This window comes from Pseudopipra pipra, chromosome 14 (genome assembly GCF_036250125.1).
Source record: "Pseudopipra pipra isolate bDixPip1 chromosome 14, bDixPip1.hap1, whole genome shotgun sequence".
Classification (NCBI taxonomy): domain Eukaryota; kingdom Metazoa; phylum Chordata; class Aves; order Passeriformes; family Pipridae; genus Pseudopipra; species Pseudopipra pipra.
In genome coordinates this window covers 16660329-16684188 of record NC_087562.1, presented here as the reverse complement: position 1 = coordinate 16684188, position 23860 = coordinate 16660329, and the positions used below count along the sequence as shown (strand labels likewise).

The window sequence follows — 23860 nt, the reverse complement described above, 5'->3', positions numbered from 1 at the left end:
TCTGGCAGACAAAGCAGGTGATACGAATTTGATTGTGAGATAAACATATATAATAAAACAACTGAATCAAGGGAAATTCTACAGGAAACTATGTGTGGTACTTTGACTGTGTTCCAGGGTGGATGTGAAAACTGCTCCATGCACCTGCAGTTTCAGAAGCATTATTTGAACCTGTTACCATTGAGTTGTTGACATAATGTTACATTTAAGTTTTACATTATTGGGTTTTATTGTATACCACGTATGGGATGCATTTATAATCTCTATCACCATCGTGCAGCAACTGAGAAATGATGCTGTATGGTGTGTTTTATGCCCTTTCCTTTTCCCTGAGTTTGTGACAGTTTACTAAACTCCAGACGTTGATAAAGCAGTGAAAGGCCTTTCAATCCAGCGGGACCACACAATTAAGTCTGAATGCTATCGTGACTCAACACTATTCTTTAATCTTGCTGAGAGCTCCAGTGCAGAGCTCCAGCTGTCGTCATTAATTCTGTAATGGACATCAGGGGAAGAATAAACAGAAGAAATCTTACTTCAAAGACCAGCGTCTCATTAGTCGGTCCTGCGGCATAGAGACTCTCTGGATGGTTAAAAGAGCGTTGATAATCAAAAACTGTCCCAGCAAAAGGGAACTTTCCTGGCCAGTCAATTGTCCAGTCCCCTGTCAGATAGTACTTTTTGCCCAGGTTTCTGACTGCAAGGTAGCTGGTGGAGATCTGCAGCTCCTGGAGCTGGATACTGCGCGCTCCGGCCGGGACCGTCACCACCGTGTAGTAGTCTGGAAGGAAAGAAGTAAGCAACGTGTTTGCAGCTGTCATACAGACAGAGGTGGCTTATCATCTGTGAGCCAATCTGAAATTATTGCAGTTTAATTAAGACAGCTGTTCTGGTCCACCAAGTTTTCACAAGGAAAAACCAGTTCTGATTTTAACCCCGCTATGTTATGGAGCCTGCAATCAGAGTAACTCTGAGGTATTTCAATCCCTGAAATTTTTCTTTGTGATTAAAGACAAGAAAAATCAAGTTCACCTTAGAAAAATGCAGAACACACTAAAGGTGGCTCCACTGTAACTGCTTTACCAAGTTTTCCTGGTAGTTCCCTACAGCAGTTGAAAGGTACTGCTACCATCACAGACAAGATGCACTGGGATGTACAGAGCCTTCACAAAGCCCTGGATACCACAGGATCTCCCTGCTGCCAGCCAGTGCTCTATTACTATATCCTGACCAATTTCCTGGCCTATATTACTGCAGTATTGACATGTCTTATGATCAGAAGTAAATGGACCCTCGAAATACCCCCTTGGGTACAGAAATCTTATCTTCATTTTATGCCTGAGAAACTGCAGCACAGTGAGACTACTTCCCAAGAAGCCTGTGACAGTTCCACTAAAGAAAAGTCCACCTCCCAGTGACTGGATCTTCCACTGAATCAGCTGGACAGCTTCCAGGCAACTTAATTTGAAAATAGACACGGAAATACTGTCATGTTTGGCATTATGCTCTGTATTGCTTTTTATATGTTCTACACTCCCACTGCAGTCAGAGCTGCTGACAGCTATTTTTTTACTTGTCTGAATACTAAAACCTCTTTTAAGAGGCAATTCACACGTACAGGGAAAATGTGGCTTAAGAAACAAGAGGAATGTTCAACTGACCAAGACTTACACTCATAGCTTTTGTGTTACCAAGAAACAGGAGAAATGTGAACTCTCCTCTCACTCTCCCTGTGATTTTCAGCTCACATCTGGACCCTCAGCCACTGCCCAAATGAGCAAGGAGTCAAATATATTACATGGGGATAGAGCAGAGCAATGAGTTGATGATGATGTGGAACAGTTTTCCTTACCATTAGCTTTGTGCTGGATCAAGTATTGGCCTTTAAAGAACTTGCACGTTGAATTATCTCCTTTACAAACTCCACAAGCATCCAACACAGCTTTGGAACCAAGTCCATGATCACACCCTACTTGCTGCAACCAAAAGGCACAAGTGAAGGACTCAGACACAAGGGAATTTGAAGAAACAGCTTCATTTTCCATAAAGGAGTCAACTGCCCACTTAAAAAAAAATAGACAATAGGATTGTAAGAAACTTAATTTTATCTTACTTCACATATTCCATCAATACAAACATCAAAATTATTTGGAGAACACAGAGTTCCATCCTTCACTTTGCTGGACATTGCGAAGAAAAAGTCAAAGTCTTCAGCTGTGCAGTACAATTTACATCTGTCTTCCTCTGGGGAAAAACAAACAAACAAAAAAGGACAAGGAAGCATCAGCAGACTTGCAGCACAGTTTTAAAGGAAAAAAAAAAAATCACCTTGCTATTGTTTCATGTGAATCCTAAAGGACAAGCTACAAGGATTAATTGTGCGTGGAGACATCTTAGGACACCAAGATGGGCAGAAATAGAATTAAACAGAGTAGCTTAAAATATGCTATATTATATTATATTAAAAGCACATGTGGGTTTGCTTGTCTGCACACAGAACCAAGAATTCAAACCCAGCTTGAAAACATGCACGTTGCCTCAGCTCTGCTGCTGTGCCCTGATTTCAGTTCCACAGGTTCAAACTACATTTTTATTAGGAGAAATGGGAGACTGTAATAATTTTATTTGAAGTTCAGTTAAAATTTGGAAAACTTGTAACACGGTAAAATGATCAGCTGAAAATTTTCAGCTGAAAGCTAGGACCGAGGCCAGATTTCCCCCTACTAAAAGCATTTTTCCTCCAACAAATCCCAGCCATTGTCAAATTTCTTCTTACACATCGATGGTGTGTTATGCTTATAAAGGGCTGGTTAATTCTGCACAGACAAAACCAGTCATGCAATTGTAAGTATTATCACAATTTTAATACAAACAGTAAGTGCAACAAATAAAACGCACAACTAAGTTTTGAAGAACATGAAATTGGATTCAAAATAGTATCTTTTTATTCTTGAGTCAGCAGCTGGATTTCCAATTGCCCTTTCTAGAGAGGAAAAGCACCTGTAACACTTTTGAAAACGAGCTCATGTTTTCGGGTCTGTAAATGTAGATCTTGGGTGAGATTTTTAAAGCAGCTGAGAGAGCAAGGACAGGAATTTTCAAGTCCAGAGTCACTTGGGGGACACCTCACTTTGGAAAATTACATGTATTGTCCCTAATTTTAAGCTCCTTTTACTAAATGCAGCCCCTACCTTTAAAACCAATGTAGGCCACCTTTATTTCTATTACACAAGATGCATTATTCTGCCTATTATACAACATCCACTGTTACATGCTGTGAAATCATTTTACTTCTTTCCTCTGTTCACATTGGCTGTTAGGACACAGGTTTCTAAATACCCACAAAACTGTCTGCAAAGATTTTTGAAAACAATACAATCAGGCTATGAATGAAAGTTCCATGTACATGTATGTGTATATGTGTATATATATTTAATTATATACTTATTATCATCAAAAGCAAATTTGTACAGGTGCTAAACAAAGCAGCTACAATGTGATATAATCCACACACTTTTATTCAAGTATTTGCAGCTACAAATTGGGCTTTCAAACTGGAGAAAATGTTTGTTTTCTCTGATAAAAGTGAATACTGACTCAAAATACCCACAAAATTAAGATGCATAAAGTAAAAATAAACTTGCTTGCACAAAGAAGAATAAATAGTTATTGAGATCTGAACTTGATAAAGATCTCTTAGCAAAAGATGACTTTAAAAAAATGTATGCCAGTACATTGTTTGTTTTTCCACTTGCCATGGGACTATACCAGCAGAAAAGTCAAAAGGTTGACTTGCTGTTACTTTTTGAAATCTGAGAACATTCCAAAGGAAGGAAGATTCTGGTAGTGTTACTGTGGAAGCTTACATTTCCCATGCTGAAAAACCCATGGAAACTGTTTTGGTTGGGTTTCAGACTAACCAATATAACATAAAATGAAAGAGGGGGGCAGCAACAGCCAGGGAGTCACGCTAAGGACAAGGATTAGGATTCCCAACCCAAATCAGTTCTGCATGTCCACACAGGATCACACAGGAGGCTGGGTTCAGCTCTGCTAGAAAGCAAACACATCTCAAACAAACCAACTGGCTGTGTGTGTTTGCTTACACGGGGTGATATTTGCCCAAAGAACACGGGTGAATTAGGGCTCCCTGTGCCTGGGTGTCCCTCCGAGAGGGGCACAGTTACCTTCCACTTTGGTGTACGGCTTCCACTTGTAGTACCAGCCCCGGAAGGGTTTGCTGTTGTACTCTGCACACTGCTGGGCACGGAAGTCCAGGCTGTTTGCTGGGCAGGGCTGGTGGTTACACAGCTGATAAACACGACTGGAACCTTGGCAGAATTTGCCACCATACTGTGGCCTGAAAAAAAAAAAAAAAAAAAAGGAGAAAAAAATGATTTTTTGCAAAATGCCCTTTTTGTGTGATTGGCATGTTACATGTGTATGAGAATACAAAGAACAGCACTGGATGGACTGTCCTGGGAGATCAGTATTTCTTACATGGGCCATTAATTTTCATGGTTCCTAAAACCAAGCAAAGCAGTTGCCATGAATTATCTTCTTGGATCACTGCAAACTCAGCAAAGATGGAACCATTGAGGTGAGTCATGTTTTCAGTAATTTAAATTTATAGGGCTATTTGGTATTGGCCTGGTTCAATCTTGTTATAGAGCTATTTTTACTCTGCTGTAACCCAGGAACATGTGCAAAGAATTACCTATTGCAATTAGAGTTAATAAAGGATAACAAAACACTGGTCAAACATAAAGAGAATGAATGATTACATTTGCTTGTTCATTTCTTTTGTAAACCATTTTGAAAAAATATTCTTTTAAACACAGGAAACAAAGACTGTGCATGGTCATGCTGCTTTAGGAAAATGCTGGAATTCAGGGATAATTTTAAACATGTCACATCCACTGCAGCAAACCTTACCTGGGCATTTCCCTTCATTTTGGACAGAATGGAAAGAGTGTATTCTATTACTTTGCTAGTATCTTACATTATTTGAATACTAATTTTCTAACTCTTTGGTCTGGGCACAGGCACTGTAAAACAATGCAAAATGCAAGAGCTGCACTTTTCAACTTAGGAATTCACTGATGTCACTTGTGCAGTTTCACAATGCTCAGATACACATCTGCAAGTCCTGAGCCAAATCTTCAAAACATCAAGTTCTAGGAACTGCTTGTTGTATTATATGACTCTTGCATCAAGTGAAAAGAAATGTACTAAAGCTGCACTAGCACACATTTATATAATGATTTATCTAAAATTAGGGAACATACACACTTGGAAGACAAGCTATAAACTTCCATGGACAGCTTGCCTATATTACAAACAAGGAAAAAAACCTAGAATAATATAAAAGATATTGAAAAACAGTAATATATTAACTAACAATATAAATTTAAAATAATAAAAATATAAAAGACATTTGCAATGTATTGTTTGTTTAAATCCCTAAACACTATGTTATAACTATTCCCCACACTCAAGTATCCCACGCAACCCTCTTGACATGGTCATGCCTTGAGTAACATGGAGACAGTTCAGTGGAACATGGAGGAGAAAATCCAGGTGCTTCTGTTTGCTTTATTATAAATTTTAACCCTCCTATGTCTAACCCTCTAACCAAGCTGGGACTTGCTTTTTTATGTTTTGAATCGGCTGTGAATACCCAGTATCTGCCTTATCCAGAATTCTGGGGGAAAAAAGCAGTCTTTCAGAGGAAGAGATGGAAACCCACCTCCTGCTGTATTTAAAACTGGGTTAAAGCAAAATTAAAGCTGTGGAAAAAAACCCACACAACTTCCCGTGATTTTTCTTGAGGCCACCTGCTAGCTACTGACACTGGGTATAATGGTGAAAGTCTTAAAATAAAGTCAAACTTTCTGTCCTAGTTGGTGGCAATGCAGTCTATGAAGGGTTGGGAGGATATGAAACATCAGTGAAGTCAGGGAGTATCTATGTTGACTTTGTGCAACTGGTGAGAGCTTTGAGTTAAGGCAGCCAAACCCTTGGGTCCTGACTCAATTCTCTACAGACTTTCTTTACAGCTTCAGCATATGTATGATTTTTGACCTCCTTCAGCCGCAGAGAACAAATCTGCTCTAGTGTAAGGAGAAGAAGCAAACTCCTTCCAACTAAATGCCACCAAACAAGCAATATAATAGAATTATTTATGGCTTGATCATGATTTCTAGCTGCACTCTTGCATTTGAGGATGGGATAAAATTCCCTCAAACTAGGGAAGCTCTGAAAGAGGCATTCTGTTTCCCAGCTCTGTTACAGCATTTTAAAATTACAGTACACTCCCATTACTGAAACTGTTGGCTAGAGAATGATGGAAACTTCCCCACCTTCATTTTTACAAACAAGATGTCAGTAAGAGTTAAGTAATTCACAGGAAACTAGATGGAGATCTACAACCCCAAATTTCTGAGACAAGATTATTATCTACACTGACAAAATCACAATTTTTGGGGGATGTTTCTACCACCAGTAGATTTTGAGTTGACTGCCTCCAGAAACTGTTAATGGAGCCACCCTTACAATGGAATGCACACGGAGGGTATTCCAATATTTTTACAGTGGTACTGTGCTCCTAATCCAGACACAGCCTAAAGCTTTCATCCCTCTGTGGACTCCCCAGTGCTGGCATACACAGATTGACATGCATGAGGCCTTGCTGAGGATAACTGGAAAAGGGAGAAGTTTAGTGAGAAAGGCCAGCAGAAAAAAACCCAAAGATGGATTTGGAAAAGGACTATAAATGCAAAGATGTAAATACTCCACCTCATATAAGATTCAACTATTAAAATGCTACAAGAGCAGCTTAAATTAATCCTGCAGTGTCCTTCTGAGGGCAGACTTTATGTGATGTGCTATTCACTGAACACAACATAGAGAGTGAGAAATCCTGGAATTAATCTGATCAAGGGAAGTATTTTATGCAATACCAAAGGAATTGAGACATCGAAATTCTGGACTCCCATTTTTTTCATGTTTTATAATCATTTAAATTCAAGTAAGAACAATTCTGCTCATATTGTGGCTGTATTAGGATAGTATCATGAAGCTACTTTATTCTGCATTAATCTGAAAGGTCCACAAGGTCTTTCACAGTCGTCATTTTTCAGAAGCATTTTAAATGGCATCATTACTTTGCATCAGTTTACATCTGCATTGTCAGTAATCACTGTTACAGATATTGTACCCTAAAGATTAAAATGTGTTTGAGCAGTTTTGATTGCATACATGCCTATAACTCCATTCTGCTCTTGCTGAACAATGCACTATTGTGAAGTGGTAGGATGCAGTCCCACAGATATGATTTAGGTATTAATTTAAATCTCTCAGGCACTCTTCAGGTTCTTTCCCAGCTAAACTATTAAATTATGCAATCAATTTCTATCTTGGAAAAGCACCTCAATTGTAAAGTGTTGTGGTGTATGAAAACCAGATCCATGAAATTACACTGTGACAATTTACAGAAACATAATGATTTTAGCAAATCTGCCCAGCTCTGTGCACTACAGGTGACCCCCACGGGTGTTTGTTGGTGTGAATTTGTGCACAACTCTGGTGGCAATTCCAAAGCCATACCCAAAACTGTTGTGGGTGTTGCCACAAGGGCTGTCTGCAAATTGGCCAGAGAAAGGGAATTGAACTGGTTGGATATTATTTGCAAGAGGAGAATTTCACAAACACACACAGGTAACAAGACTTTCCTACACAACAGCCTGTGTAGTTCACCTGTCTTTAAGTTTCTGGTAAGATGGGTGACCCTTAAAATCACCAGAAACTGAGCAATCTCCCTTGATGTTCATAAGAATTCAATTACTTAGACTTCATTCTAAGGTCCACTCAGTTCTTCCTAGATCCACACCCTTTGTTCTTGTCCCTTACAGAAATTTCATTATTTGTCATTTACAAAATTTTGCTGTCCAAAATCGTCTATGAAACTTTTGAACAAAATAAACATTAGCTCCTACACAAATCTGGATTAGGAAAAGTGAAATAAATATATCACATGTAAAATAATATACATATATGTACCGAAACACATAAACATCTGAAATATGTTTCAGAAGCTCAAAAAGAAAGGAATCATTATTCTGTGTTTCTGTGTTGTTACAGAGGTGAACAATGAACAGGAACTAGGCTGTAAATCGTTCCATGTGGTGTAACACTGAAAATGGATGGTATTATTTTTCTTATTATTCCACATTTATACAAAATGCTGTGATGGGAAATACAGGTACTTGGATATTTGAGCACTGCTGTGTGGCTTAGTTATAGTCCTGTCCTTCCACCACTGTAACTGAGAGAATTATACTATCTTGTCTCTGCTCTGAGTTATCACTAATACAATGAAATTAAACCTGGTGTAAACAAGATCCAGTTCTGGCATCAAGCTGACTTGGTTACATCGAGCCTTGCATCAATTTGTACTTATATTAGAACAGACAGAATACCCTGACTGCAAGTTCTAAATGCATAATGCTACAGGGACTGACACACTTCACTTTGAAGAGCTTCTGTTTGAAGACCTTAGAAATCCTTACCAGCTATAACAGTGCACCAAACTGAACCATTTCCATGACTGGACATTCCCCTGTAACACCAGGAGAGCAAGGGAGGGCTTATGAATAAATGCAAAGAACACTGAGCACACATACAAATTTAGCAAGGAAAACAGGGACCAAAACAGGAAGATCAAAATATACATCTTGATACTCTCAGGCACATGGTGTGACTCTTGGGGATGGTCCTGTGCAGGGCTAAGGGTTGGACTCGATGATCTTGTGGGTCCCTTCCAACTCAGCATATTCTGTGATTCTGTGAGATATATATATATATCCCCTGTAATTGAGACCCTGCATTCTCTTGCTAAGCAGCTTAATAAAAGAAACTATCCAACTAATTTTATTTATCAAAATATACTGAGAAACAAGAGAAAAGGTTGAGAAAATGCTCTGCTATGGATCTGCAAAAATTGGCTTGACTGAGGGTAATAAAGGCTATTTTAACTAACTCACATTTTCCTATAACATAGTATATGAAGCGTGGATATTATTACTGCAGCACTGTATAGTAGGTGTGAGGTTTCTTTACAGCCTCATATAAACTGTGTCATATTTTCTCTGTTTTTTATTACTGCAGTTTAAATGCTGTTTTTATTGTGTGCAATGAGGAATACATGTGTCTATGCCTGCTGAATTTGAGTATGAAATAAAACAGTGACATCCTTTTTTTTCCTGTAAGTTGCACTGAATTGAATACTTGGGAAAGATGCTGGTCAGATAACACTTTACCTCTACTTTGAAATACCATTATAAGGAATAGCAGCATTTACAGTGATAAGAAATCAATTAGATGCAAATACCAGAAATGTTTCATGAGTTAGCACACAATTCCAGCACTTTTAGTCTGACCCACGAAACATAAAAGGATGCCAAGAACATGACAGACATACAAAGACATCTGTCTGCAACCATTTTGATATTGACTTTAAACATTTTTGGTTTATTATCCTGGATAATATGATCTCATTAGAAGCCCTAATAGTTTTTAAGACCTTTTCCCCTTGCTCTTAGACTATTAGGTGTGAATATGTCTGTATGGTGCTTCGTTACTTCTGCAGGTATTTCATGAAATGTAGTGTCACAAAATAAAAGGACAAAGTCAGGCTGCAGATGTTCTGTACTCCAGCAAGTCTCCAGACAGCCTCTGCTTTCTAGCACCAGGACACAGTTCTGTCTTCCAGCCACTCCCTGGTCATACTGGACATGGAAAAAAGGTCATACAAACATATCCACACACATTATTCCCTAAGGAAACGGACTCTGTTAATGTGTTGTTCTAAAAACATAAATAGTATAAAAATAATACCTTTTCATATCTATGTCTTACTTTGGATTATTGCAGTGTCTTTCTTGGTACGTGACCCCACCTCCACAGGAGCGAGTACACTCTGACCACTCGGCCCAGGCTGACCACTGGCCATTCACAGGCTTGGGGCCATGATCCCCGTATTTCACACACTGTCCTCTTCGACACCACTGCCAAGGGAATGCCAAAAAACACCCCATCAGAGTTAGCACTACTTAGTAAATGTAAAACGCTAAAAATCCACATTTAAAATCTCCAGTGCCTGACCTAAATAAACATAAGGTCACCCACAAGGACTGAAGCAGGACATTGCCCCATACAATGGTATAGGTAAGTAATGTCCTAAAATTTTTCCAAGTTCTGAGTTGAAGATCACTGAGGTACAAAATTTTCAAAACTGTTCTCTTGGAGAGTGTTTTTTTGGCTCACTCTTCCCAAGAAAAATCCATGTTATTTTATGGTCCTCTGCTGCAGAGCCTCAACATTTCCCATGTAATTTACAAACAGCCTGCTAGAATTTCTCCCTTTTATGATTCAATTAGGAAAGACTGCACAAAGAGAAAAAGCAAAATAGAACATTTGTCAGTAACCTGAAAATCAAAACAGCGTTCTACTGGGAGAAACATTACAGGAAAAGAAAATATTTTGGGTAACTACAGATGAGAGTAAATTAGAAGGTTCCACTCAAACAAATAACTCAAACTGAAACAAACAAGATGAGAGGAAATACAAACAAATAAAATGAGAGTAAATTAGCAAGTTTGGCTCAAACAAATAAGTGCTTTTAGTGGAGATCACTGTTGACAATAAAAAGGCATGATGGCCTTAGTCTGTATAGCAAATATTACAGCTTAAGGAATGCTCACATCAGAGTGGAATTTGAAGCACTGATCTGACTTCTGTTATAATTGATGTATTTTCTAACTGATTTAGATATGCCAGAGATACCTTATCCCACAGCTCCGTGGGAGAGGCATCACACCTGCCATCAGACAGGTACCACTGTGAGGACCCATCCTGACTGTGCATCTCAAGGGAAGCTTTTACAGAGCAATCTGGATGTTCACAACAGCAAATCTGAGGGTGTATGGATAAAACTGGCTTTGATGGGAGCTTGTATTTGTCCCAATACAGTCTAAAGCCACGTTGGAATGACACTCTTGTATTTATAAAACAACTCACCATGCTTATACCACAAGCTGTTCCTTCTGCTGCAGGCATGAACTTTGTCTCACACCTGTGCCCCACTTTGTGACACCAGAGAGATTTGCATATATCCTGAAAAGGAAGAAACACTCACTACAGTACTCATAATTCCCATTATTTCCTGGTGTTTAGAAAGATTAAAAAATGATACGTGCCTTTGCTACCTTAAAAGACATACAAATAAATTCCTGAATTCAGAAAAGCCCTGGTTTAAGGTTCATAGCACAGTCATATCCTGTACATTGCCTTCTTGTTTATGCACCATTTCACTATATATTTTTAAAAACTATTTGAGTGTGAGATTATAACAGAACAAAAAAAGTGTTAAAAAGCTCAAGGCAAAGTTCATCAGGTCTACAGGGACTATATATAATACTGTGAAGACACAAGATTTTCTAAACCACACAAGATATCTGGAAAGGCAGTCTGTGCACAGTGCTGTTCACTCTCTCTTCTTTGTCTATTAGCTGTAGAAGAAACACAGCTGCCATCACCTGATAAATGTAGTTAGCATAAAATAAATCAAAATACTCCTGGATAATAAAAGAACTAAAAGAAATTACAATACTTCTTTTCAGAATGAGCATCCCAGATTATTTAAAAAAACGCCTTCTCTGAAGAGATCAGTGAGGAGTGTAACAGTCGCTAAAATAATGAGTTAATCTAAATTAATCCTTCATCATGAAGTCAAGAATATTTCGTTGCTCTAAAATAACCCTATAGATCTCTTCCAGACTTTTTGCTGTAAAGGCACAAAAGTAAAACACAAGAAACTTAGTCCTTCTTACCCCACACCCCACACAAGCTTTGATCAAAACTGCTAATTTCCCTTAGCATAGCAGGCACGGGCCCATGGCTCACGTGCATTCAACTGCACTCCTTATGACTCCTGGAAAGAACACATTTCCTTCTGAAACTCCCCCGGGACTGTGATATTCCTCAAAAGAGGCCAGTACCTTCAAAGCAAATTGCCAAGCAAGATAAGGCAGGGAAACAGCCCAGGCCCCTGAAGAACACTGTATTACTTGTACTTATTTAGGGTACGTCAGTTCTCCAATGTCATTTAACTTCTCAAAAGTATATTGATAGGTACCTTTACAAAGCTGAGGTTGCATAGTTTTGCTTTCATTCCAAATTGCCATTTGCACTGGGTATCAGCATCATAGATCTGCCCTGGCAGTTTGTCAGGGTATTTATACTGTCCTGTTTGCTTAGGTTCATCAATCAGGCAGGCAGCTTGAGCTGTACTATAATGAGAATGTAAATTAATCATGACTATGATCTTTATATCAAAATATTTTAATTTGCTACAGACCAGCACAAATACATAATATGGTATACAGTACCTTTAACTAGTTTTAGAGGTATGCTCTGAAATGAGAATATCTGCTCGCAGGAGCCAAAAGATCTTGACATCTTGTTGGTAGCCTGACCTGCAAAGTTTTAAGGAAGCAGGAATTTCCAGGCTTTGGGACTGTTGTGACAACAAGAAAGAACGATGTCAAATTCTTTTCCTCCCTTTATTTCTGGGTAACCAAGAGCAAGGTGACCTAGTCTGCTTCTTTCCCTTAAATGGGTTCCCCAAATCAGGGATCCACATAATCAGCAGACTCACTGTCCCACTCCAGAATTCGCTTTCTGTGCATTGACTGACCCGTGACTTTTTAGTTTGCAATTTTCTTCTGTACTCAGAATATGTTGCATCACTGCAGCAGGAAAAAAATCTCCAGAACTCTGTTACCTTTCCTGGCTGCTACTCAGCGATACTGACTGGGAATTCAAGGATCAGACCCACAGAACAACTTAGATGCCTGATTCTCACTCTAAGGAATTAACTTCTAAAATGCCTGTGTTGCTCTTGGTCTTGCACTGCCTACACATTCTTCAGTAATTGTGTAGTCTACTCACATATGACACAAAAAAATAAGGGAAAGTTTAATGTAATGATGAATTAAACACTGACTGAAAAACAGTTCCTTTCAAAGCATCACTGAGTTATGTCAACATGCTGGAGAAATAATTGGCATCTTTCTCTTTTTCCTTTTTTCTTTCCCTCAGAAACAGGATGTGAAAAATGCAGAATGTCCTTTACTCCTGTCAGGAGTCAGATCAAGAGAGAAACTCCAGTGAGAAAGGCCACTAATGTTAATTTACATTTTGTAACGACTTTGGTACCACTGTGTCTGCCCTCCTTTGTGTACACTTCCTACTAATTCTCTAATAAACTCAGCTGCTGACAGGAATGCCTGGGAAAGAATGATATTCCAGTCATTACTGCAGGGTATTCCTGGAGGGTGAAATTCATGCTTTTGAAACAAGGCAGGACAAAAGCACTTACATGCCAACACCACCTCTATGCTTCAGCAGCCTGGGTGTGTGGGCTCACACACCACATGGGCCGGAGTACATCTTAAAAGAGGTGTATTTCACACTTTAGTAACTTTTATGCTGTTCAAGAATTCAAGCCCAGTTACTAAAGCTGCACTCCCTGGCACCAGCCCAGATTTACACGTGACCTACCTGAGAAATTTGTTGAGATACTGCCTGCTGCAAACAGACCAAGAAAACACGCCGTTGTTTCCAGTGAGGGTGGGAGACATAATATTTCCCTCAGCTTTTCTACAAGCATTCCCTTCTCCATCATGAATCATACCAAAGCTGAAAAGAGAACCAGGCGGGAGAGCAAAAGTCTAGATTAAACAGAAGCAAGACAAAATTTGGGGCAAAAGAAACACTTTCAGGGCAACAGCACTATGCTTGAACTCCACAGGGAAAGTGGGATTCATGCCTTTCATTCCAAAGGGATAAAAACATAATGCACCATACAAATGAAACAAGCCCCAATTAACACCAAATTTTTGTCATCACACAATTGTCTGATGAGAAAGAGTCAGGTTCCAAGGAAGACCCACACTGGTGCTGCACAGGAGCTCTGCAATGGGACCAGGGACAAGACACTGCCCAGAGGTACCAGAGCTGCAGACTGTGCCCAAAGGAGAGAACTGAAGGAGAACAGTTCTGTGGTGAGATGGATGGAAGTCGTGGAGCTTATGTTCAGCCACATTTGTACTTGCCTATGAATCTGTCAGCTTAAAACACGCAGTGTGAGCCTGTCTCTGCCCAGGGATAATGCCTGTTAGCATGACTGGCGTGGTGACCAGAATCCAGGGAAATATCAGTGTTACACAGGAATATACCTAAACTGCCCTCCTAACAGGAGGGAAGAGCTAGAGAGCTGCATTCAACTTGTAGCAGAAAAAATGGGCACGAATGAATAGAACACAAGGTGTGAATATAAAAATATTATTTTTCTAATTTTGGCCATTAACTTGCAATATTATCTCAAGCAAACCACTTTTTTCCCCTCACCTTTGTTATACATTGTCATTCACTTTGTCTAGAATTTAACTCTTCAGTGGGAATACTGCTTCTTATGGGGTTCTTTGCTCAGTTTGAGCATCATGAGGCCCTGCTCTCACTAGGAGAGGTGTTAGGATGATACAAAGAATAATAAGCAATAATAAAAAAAACCCACGAATTATGGGGATTTTGTGTATATAATACAGCTAATTTTCATGCTTTTTCTTTTCACTGTTCTGTATTTACTCACTTTATGGGACATCTGTGGATTTCAAAGTGTTTTGGAGAGAAGTTTCATCATCTGTTACTTCAGTATTGTAGTACATTGGCGACTTTATGAATGTAGTCTGTGCATGTGCAGGGAATATCTAATCTACTGGACTCAATCCTCCACTGCTATAAATCACTACAGGCTCATCAGTGTTATTGCATGTGTTGCCACCAGCTGAGGCTCCAAACTTCCTAAAATATATGTCTCTTTCTATAAATGGACAGAAGAAGTACCAATTGAGCCTATATTTTAGAATCCTTCATAAAATACTTTGTTCCCATGCACTGCAGCCAGAGAATCCCCAGTTTATACCCCACTGACACAATGGGCTCTGAGCACCCAGAGGAACTGTTAACCTTTCAGGTAAAAACACAAAGTAAAGAAAACAATTAAAATGTCTAACAAACCACTAAAATGTCTAACCACTGAAGCTTGTCAGTGGACCACAGAGTGTGTTCTGTACATTATACAACATTCTCCTCCTATGAAACCCTTTGGTTAATATATTCACAGTGGACCTCCAAGGCTGTCACAGGTTTGGGGTTTTTTTTCTTCCAGGAATCTCTGTATCACAGAAACCAATTTCTGTTGTCTTACATCACATACTAGGTAGTCTCAGGAACATGAACACAAGCAAATGGTCATAAAGACATTTTCTATCTGGCACAGGCTTTTCCCAGGAGATTCAATGCATTTTATTAGACAGGAGTATGGAAGTATACCAAAGAAAGGTTGAATAACATGTGAATCAAAGGCAGCAGTGAAAAAGGAAAAAAAAAAAAAAGGAAAAAATAAAAAATTTAAAAATTTCCATGTATAATCTCTCAAAACAAATAAGAAAATAAAAAAGGAGGAGACTATTAAGAGATTAAATGGGATAATTCTTGAAAAATAAGCTACGGGCCTGATTCTCTCCTAATATCGATCAATAAAAACGTACTGAGATCTTGAAATTGCATTAGTGTGACAGGAGGATCAAACAATACATATTTTACATATTTGGTCCCTTTGAATGCTTTGACACAAGTCCCACAGGCTTCACTGGTAGCTGGATTATTCTTTAATTCCTTATTTCCCTTCAGATGTACAGAAACCTGTGAAAGGGTCACTCGTGTAGACATTAGGTCATAGTATGTACTGCAGAGCATATTTGTACAATGAAAACTAAATAGTCCTGATTCAGTCATGCAGAATCAGAAGGCTCCATGCCTTGACCAATCAGCAGAATGCAGTACCACTGCTTTTCAAAGATATTCTGTGCATTAATGTTGCTGCTCAAAATAAAGTTCCCATGCTTTATCTGAACCTAGATTTCAGGTTTGTACCACACAGAGAAAACTATGCTCCTCTACTGCCACTGGAGAGACAGACTCCAGACTGAACCACACTAAAACTGAAAACCAAAACCACGCACAAAGTTGTGAAAAAGAAATTCAAAATTATTTGGAAAAAAACAGCAGAGCAAAACCTAATCACCTTCTTTAGATTTAATTCAACAATTTAAAGAATAGCTGAAACTCTATGGAAGATTATTACTGATTTTGTATGAGAGACAGCAGGTTCTTAAGAAAATTGCAGTCTTACTACAATAGAAATAAAATGGAAACCCAGTGCCTAATCATTATATATTTCTCCATAAATCAGAGTCATAGAATCATAGAATCTTAGGTTGGGAAAGAGTTTTAAGATCATCGAGTCCAACCACTTCCCCAGCACTGCCAAGGCCACCATTAAGACATGTCCCCAAGTGCCACATCTAAGCAAGCACCTTGTAAATCCCTCCAGGAATGATGATCCCACCACATCCCTGGATAGCCTGTGCCAATGCCTGACAACCCTTTTGGTGAAGGAATTTTCCCAAATATCCAATCTAAAGATCTCCTGGCACAGCTTGAGGCTGTCTCCTCCCCTCCTGTCCCTTGTTCCCTGGGAGCAGAGCCCGACCCCCCCCGGCTCCCCCCTCCTGTCAGGGGGTTGCAGAGCCAGAAGGTCCCCCCTGAGCCTCCTTTTCTCCAGGCTGAGCTCCCCCCACTCCCTCAGCTGCTCCTGCTGCTCCAGACCCTTCCCCAGCTCCGTTCCCTTCCCTGGACACACTCGAGCACGTTCATGTCCTTCTCGTCGTGAGGAGCCAAAAACTGCCCCCAGGATTCAGGGTGTCCCAGCAGTGCCCAGGAAACAGGGACAACCACTGCCCTCGTCCTGCTGCCACACTATTCCTGATAGAGACCAGGTGCCCTTGGCTTTCTTGCCCACCTGGGCACATCCAGCTCATGTTCAGTCGCTGTCAACCAGCACTCCCAGCACAACCAGCCCCTCTGCCCCAGCCTGGAGCTGCAGGGGGTTGTGGTGACCCAAGGGCAGGACCCAGCACTTGGCCTTGTTAAGCCCCACCCTGCTGTCCTCAGCCCATGGATCCAGCCTGTCCAGACCCCTCTGCAGAGCCTTCCTGCTCTCCAGCAGATCAACACTCCCACCCAGCTTGGTGTCACCTGCAAACTTTCTGAGGGGACACTTGATCCCCTTGTTCACATCATTGATAAAGGTATTCAACAGGACTGGCCCCAGTTCTGATCCCTGGAGAACAGCACTGGTGACCAGTCACCAGCTGGATGTAACTCCATTCCTCACCACTCTCCAGCTTTCAAATGATCTATATGTAGAATCAGCCAATCCAAATTATCTCTATTTAAATGATTTATATTAACTGTGATGTTTCCATTCATTTACACATTTGTTTATAGAAGAAGAAACTTACTTGTGTCCAGACTCGTGAGCAATAGTAAAAGCCAGTCCCAGGCCTGTATCTTCATTAATGGTGCAACTACGGTATTTGCTGCACATGCCACTGATGGGTGCAAATCCTGAAAGAAGGAAGCAGTTAAACAGCTTGTTCCTCTACAGAATTCCAAACACACATATCATCTGCACTGGTCCTAATAAGCCAATTTATTTCGGTGCATGAAGACACTTATTTACTTTATCAGGTTTATCATGGAGGAATTACAGCAGACTTTTATTGGACAACAAAGTATAAAATTTAAATTATAAGATAACACAATATAAAAAATAAAAAAGAATTTAAGTCTAACCTCACCTCTCAAACTACACTTTACTTGTAAAGATGATTCTCATCCCACCTCCCATGCCTTTACTGCTCCCAAATTAGGGAGGAATCCCATTCAAAAAGGGCGAGTAGTCACAAAAAGGGGGAGAGGGAAAGAGTAGCTCAGAAATAATCTCAGAATCGAAAACATTCCTTGAAGGGGTGACAATCCAAAAGAGTGTCTTCAGAAAGCTTATTTTGCCATTTCTGGGGCAATGATACCAGCAATACCCTTTTTTTTCTAGGTACCTCAAAGACAAACATGCAAAAATAATACTGCCCTTCCCTCTTCAAGGAGGCTGACAGCATGTGCAAAAATCAACTTTTTAAATTTTAAACCATTTCAGTTTCTGCTGTGGACACCCGGAAGTTTTCAGCGCGTGCTTGCTGTCATACCTAGGGTATCACAGGGCTCATTTTTCCAGGAGCAGATATCAAATCCCGTGAGCAGGATGGCGTGGTCGTGGCGCTTCCCGTTCTTCCCGACCAGGGCAGATTGCCACTGGCAAAAGCTGTTCAGGGACTGGTCTGCGTGGTGGTTGATCAATAACCCACCCTGCAGGGGTGGCACAGACACAGAAACAAGGTGCTTCCATCAGTACTCAAGAAAGAGGGTTGAAAGAATAGAATTTGTTTAGGGAAAAGGGAATTATTTTTTTGTATTTGTTCTACATAACTTATGTGTTCCCATGTGATGACTGAGTCAGTTGATGAGTGAATGTCTTACAGTTGTAAAATAAAACTGCACCTCTCCCAAGACACACAGATATTTCCAAAGTTGGTGGTTGAAACTACAGTGCACAAATATATTTGATTCCTGAGAAAGCTGAACACTAAGCCATATTCAATCTTGTGATTAAAATGTTTGGTGATTTCTGGGGAGGAAAAGTATAATCCAAGTAGATCAACCCATCACAAATTTCTTTTCAGCAAAAGAGATTTTGTCTTCTTTTGTCTCAGCACTCTTGACACAAGAATTGGCTCCACTCCCACCTTTTGTTTCATGCTATCTTCAGTTTGGGAATTTTGGATCCTTACCATTTCTGATCATCACTTCCTGGAAAGCCCAGTTCAAAATCTTTCTACTTATTTAATTACTTATTAAGTAGATTTCTTATTCCAGCCACTTCTGATCATAACACCCTGGAAAGCCCAGTTCAAAATCTTTCTATTTATTTAATCACTTATTAAGTAGATTTCTCATTCCAGACATTTCTCTTCAAGAAAACTCTGGAAATTGTTAAGTTTTGTCTTACTGGAAGCATTTCAACGTTTCTAAAGAACATTTACATGAAATGAAGGAATTTAGTATCAAAACCCAAGAAGCAGTGAAATGCAGAAAGTGTCATTTTGAAGGTTTTTGTGATATTAATCCGTTCTCATGTTTTATGTCTTAAGAAACCTTGTACATAACATGGGAGCACCCAGTGCTCCCAGTGAACAGGAGCAAATGAAGTAGCTGAGACGAAAATTCCAACACAACTTACTGGCTCTTGTTCCAAAAGAAGCAGGCTTACAACAATAATGTTTATATCACTTCCAATTGTTCCATCTTTAAACAGACTAGAGACCTGCAACGATTATTGAAGAGGAAATATCACCTACACGTGTAATACTTTTTAATAGATTAAACATATGTACTGAGTTATTGCTTTGGACTTGAATTTTCAATACAAATTAATGGAGTTATATACCTTGTAGGATTAATCCAAAAGAGCTTAAGCCAGAAGAATTATGCCCCAAACCACTACACTTATTGAAAAACTTGAAAACCATCTATTGACTTCAATGGGCTTTGTTCTGTCCTTGGTCTCCTGGATCAAATGTAATTCAAGGTCAAAGTTCAAGCTCAAGTTTTGTAGTACAAAAGTAAAGAGCAAAGCCACACAGGAAAATATATTTCTAGTTATATTATATCAATTTTATGAACACAAATTTGTGCTCTCTCGAATAAATGCTTGTTTCAAGGAGACACATCAGATAAAACAGACAATTTCAGAGTATCTGCCTTTTTTGTACTACACAGGAACTATAAAATTTTAAATATGTTCCAGTTTTTTTTACTCTGTAGTACTGTTGCCAGAGCTGTGATAATCTAAAGATCTATTTATAAAGGCTTTTTTACATTAGTAATACATTAGATAAGGCTGCTCTTTTTGGTGTCACTACTAACAAAAGGACCTGCTCTGACATAACATTATTCCACAGAGAAAACACATTTTAATTACACCACATCTTACCATGTTCATGACTGTTAAGATGTACGTTGTTACATTTTCCTTGCCATGTTTCTCCAACATCTTTTTATCCGCCACAACAAGGGTTTCAACGTTTAGACTTCCATTTTTCTGAATTTTAGCAGATGATCTCTTGAACCTCGCAGAAGTCCCGTACTCGTCCGAGCGAATGTACATCTCTGCTGTGGGTGGCTTGGGTGCATCTAAAAGGAAATAAAACTGTTTTGGAAAGGGTTCAGATCACCCATGAACTGTTTCATCAGAAAATGAAGTATCACAGGTTTAGAGCCTTAGATTATTTTTACAGCATGTGATTTAATACTTCTGGCTAAGTTGTTCCATGTTTATTAAAAAAGGCCCAATTCATTCCTGAGGGAAGGATGGCTACAGGGGGAGAAAGAAATGGGAGAACCACATTCGTATGCAATAAGCAGTTTGAAATAAGGAATTAATCTAATAAAATGGTAGCATCTGTGCAAAAAAACACAACAGAATTTTTAACAGAGTATCTACATTTTTCCTGTCCTTTTGATAACTTCCTGAGGTGTTTGGCATGTGCTACTTACACAGCAGTTGGCAAAAAAGTCCTTTCCAGAACAGATGTCCACGGTCAGTACAGAAAGCAGATACACACCACAAGTAAGATTCCTGCCAGCCTGTTACTGTGACTGACATCAGCCTTCTATGCGAGTCTGCCACTGAGATTATTCCTGCTGGGAATATATTTATTTAATACAGGGAAATGTCAGGCAGCAGCAAGGAGGGCTTGACAACAGGCAATGCATATCCCATTGCCAGGGTGCACTTTTTCCCTCTGGCTGGTATTGCATGGCCAATGGCACACTTAGAGAATGGTCTCTACTCCATTTACTCAGACAGCCAGAAAGTGGGAAAAGAAATCTATGTCCCATATCCTGCAGTGCTCCTGCTATCCACAGCTTCTGCTGCATAAACCTACACTGCCTTTGCATCAAGAAAGTGGCTCAAAGGCCACTTCAACCTAATCTTTGGATAACAATAGGGGTTTTTTTGACACAGGGTGTAACACGACACAAGTCAGGGAGCCTCAGGTAATGAAAAAAATCCTGTCTGTGCCTCATTGGAAAGTTATTCCAAAGACAGAGCTAAAACACAGATTACTTCCTTCCATACCAAACTGGGAAATCAAGGATACCACAGAAAGCACAACAGTGGTCTGCTTTCAAGAACTCAGTCACTCTGAAGTACATTTAACATTGCAAAGGACTGTGCTAGTAAGATTTTCAAATGTATCACATTATAAACAATTGTCCTATACAAGCTCAAAGAACATTTCTTTTCTGGCAGCACATCAAGACATAATGAGAATCCTCGCCCAAGAGAGAAGAGCTCAGTTCAAGGCACATCAGTGTCCAAATACTGCTTGGAAGGCAATACAACTTCAAGGCTTTGGACACAAATATCCATGACCAATGAAGTTTTGCTCTTGAATTAACTGCACTGCTACTAATAAGACATAAGCAGTGGCAATGCTTCATGCATGATTTACTAATTACAGTCCAGCTAATTCTCATGATCTGAAAACATTTATGTTGTGAAGGAGAGTTTGGAAGATGAGTGACTGGCTTTTCTAATGTTTACAAACTGCCAACACATGAAATTTTTAAAGATGGTGAGTGGGACAAGCTATTTTTGTGACACCAAAAGTGGCAACATGCTCTTCCTTCTTACTGTTCAGCAAGTTTGATTTCATTCTTAGGTTAGGATAAATTAACCTTGACTAGGCAGGGTTAATAGCAGAGGACTGCCTTCTGTCAGACTGAATTCTCCATCCCTTTGTTCATTTGAGCTGAAATCTTCTCTTCCAGGTGACTAGACTGGATTTTGCTGAAAATTTCAAACTGATATGACTCCAGATCTCAGAAGAAGACCAGGAAAACAATGTAAAAACTTAAAACCACCTAAAAAAAAAAAAAAAAAAGGAGGGGGGGAAGAAAAAAAGAAAAAAAAATACTCATAGAAAGAGTGTTCCCTTTAGTGGAGTGATTTCTTCTGCATCCTATATTTTCCCCTACTAAATTAAACAATGACATGTGATTTTATTTGTAGCACTGCACTGATTCAGTGATTTGTTCTATAGATTAATCAAGGTTGGATCTGGAAGTATGTTGTTTTGTTTATAACTCCTTCCCTTCTCTCAGAAGGTTATAGGTATGTACTGTATGAAGTTAAAGACCACAAGATGTGAAAAGAGTTTTGTGGGTAATTAAATGCCATCTTGCTTAATCAAATCCTTACATTGTGTCTGACACAGAGTTCCTAAGATGGGTAAATCACTTACACTAATCACAGTTGGATGCTAACTGCATGTTCTGCATTTAACATAAACCCAGCTTGAATATGCAGCTAAGAACTCATAACTGTAACTGAAATTAATGAATATACTTATACATATATAATTAAATGAATTACAAAAGCATGTATATTATAAATATTTTAAAGAAAAACCCAGTTTCTTGATTTGGTACCCAGAAGCAATGATTATTTTTGACCTCTCCAGTGCCTGTGAGTCCCATTTATAAGACAGGAGTAACAATAATATCTTCTCAGACCCCTAACCCAGGAGGTTATGAAAATACAGTGTTCCAAATGCTCTCATTTATTATAGGAATAAGCACCGTGTAAAAGCTCAAGAGGACATGAATAATCCTGAATTTGGACAAGCAGTCATGGAAGGAACAGTAAGTAAGACACAAGACCACGGAGGACAATGCAAATAAAACTAACCAGTGTAGAGAAGAGGAGCTAATTTAGCACCATCACCCCCTGCTCTGCAGCAGGAAAACCAGACAGGAGGGAAAGGGAGGGAAAGGGAATGAGGCAGTTTTGGACTACATTAGAATGCAAATGTTTACAGGTTGACTCCCAGGCTTGTGCATCTGGCATTTGAGGTTTGGCTTTCAAACCTGGGGGGAAGGATTTTGGAATTTTTAACAAGCCAGTTGTTTTCAGGCCTCAGATAGGGCTCAGTCTCAGCCAGACACCTTTTCCACTAACTCCTTGCTCATTCCTTCCCTTCTGTTTATTTTCTCTTTCTTCCTTACACACCTTTGGAAAAGGAAGCTGCTCATTTTCTCAGAACTTGAGCAGGAAGTTGGAAGAATATAACTGGACTGAGACACTGTTTGCAGTCCAGGAGACCCTCATTAAAAATCGCAGCTCCGAAGCTGATCAGCTTTCAAAAAGCACCAACTGAATGCTGAAAGTACAGATATAGGGACCAAGGGGGCTCTAAAATGTTCTGCAATTTGAGGGCCTAAGGAAAGACTCAGAATAGATCTTGGCAGGATAATATCTTTCAATGTATTTTTTAAGACGTGGCTCCAAAATCTTATTAAACAATTTACATGGGAGGTTCTTTTTGAAGATCTTAGTTGCTGAAAATTTCATTATCAAATGGTGAGTTCTGAAAGACTTACTCTCTATCCTCTCAGAAATTAATGATTTTGAAGACTTTCTCTTCATTTGCAAGCCTAATTACTTTTTTATCCCCAAACTAACAGAGAGCAGTTCAGGGACTTGGCCTCCATCACTATGCAGAATTGCTTACTGAGAACTATGTCAATGTAAAAAAAAAAAAAATCAAGCAAGGGATCTTTAAATCTAGGTAAAGCACAAGGAAACTAAACAGTGATTCTGATGGCTTAACAAAACAGATGATTCTGTGAATGTCAAGGAAAACTCAAGTTCTCATACGTGTTTTACTTTAGAAATACATAATTTAAAATTATTATATCCTCATCCCGA

At 39.3% G+C, this 23860-nt stretch overlaps 1 protein-coding gene across 2 annotated transcripts in view; it reads right to left on the bottom strand.

Moving 5' to 3' along the window:
- ADAMTS18 (ADAM metallopeptidase with thrombospondin type 1 motif 18) overlaps positions 1-23860 on the bottom strand; it is a 79242-nt gene that overhangs the window by 26879 nt on the left and 28503 nt on the right. For both annotated transcript variants that reach the window (XM_064671263.1, XM_064671265.1), the window contains exons 5-16: positions 20078-20277; positions 19325-19408; positions 18234-18393; positions 17490-17595; positions 13624-13761; positions 12197-12350; positions 11080-11175; positions 9919-10067; positions 4188-4360; positions 2114-2244; positions 1853-1976; positions 537-781 (exon numbers count right to left, since the gene is read on the bottom strand). In XM_064671263.1, coding sequence (XP_064527333.1) covers positions 537-781; positions 1853-1976; positions 2114-2244; positions 4188-4360; positions 9919-10067; positions 11080-11175; positions 12197-12350; positions 13624-13761; positions 17490-17595; positions 18234-18393; positions 19325-19408; positions 20078-20277 — 1760 coding nt within the window. The remainder of the gene's footprint in view (positions 1-536; positions 782-1852; positions 1977-2113; positions 2245-4187; positions 4361-9918; positions 10068-11079; positions 11176-12196; positions 12351-13623; positions 13762-17489; positions 17596-18233; positions 18394-19324; positions 19409-20077; positions 20278-23860) is intronic.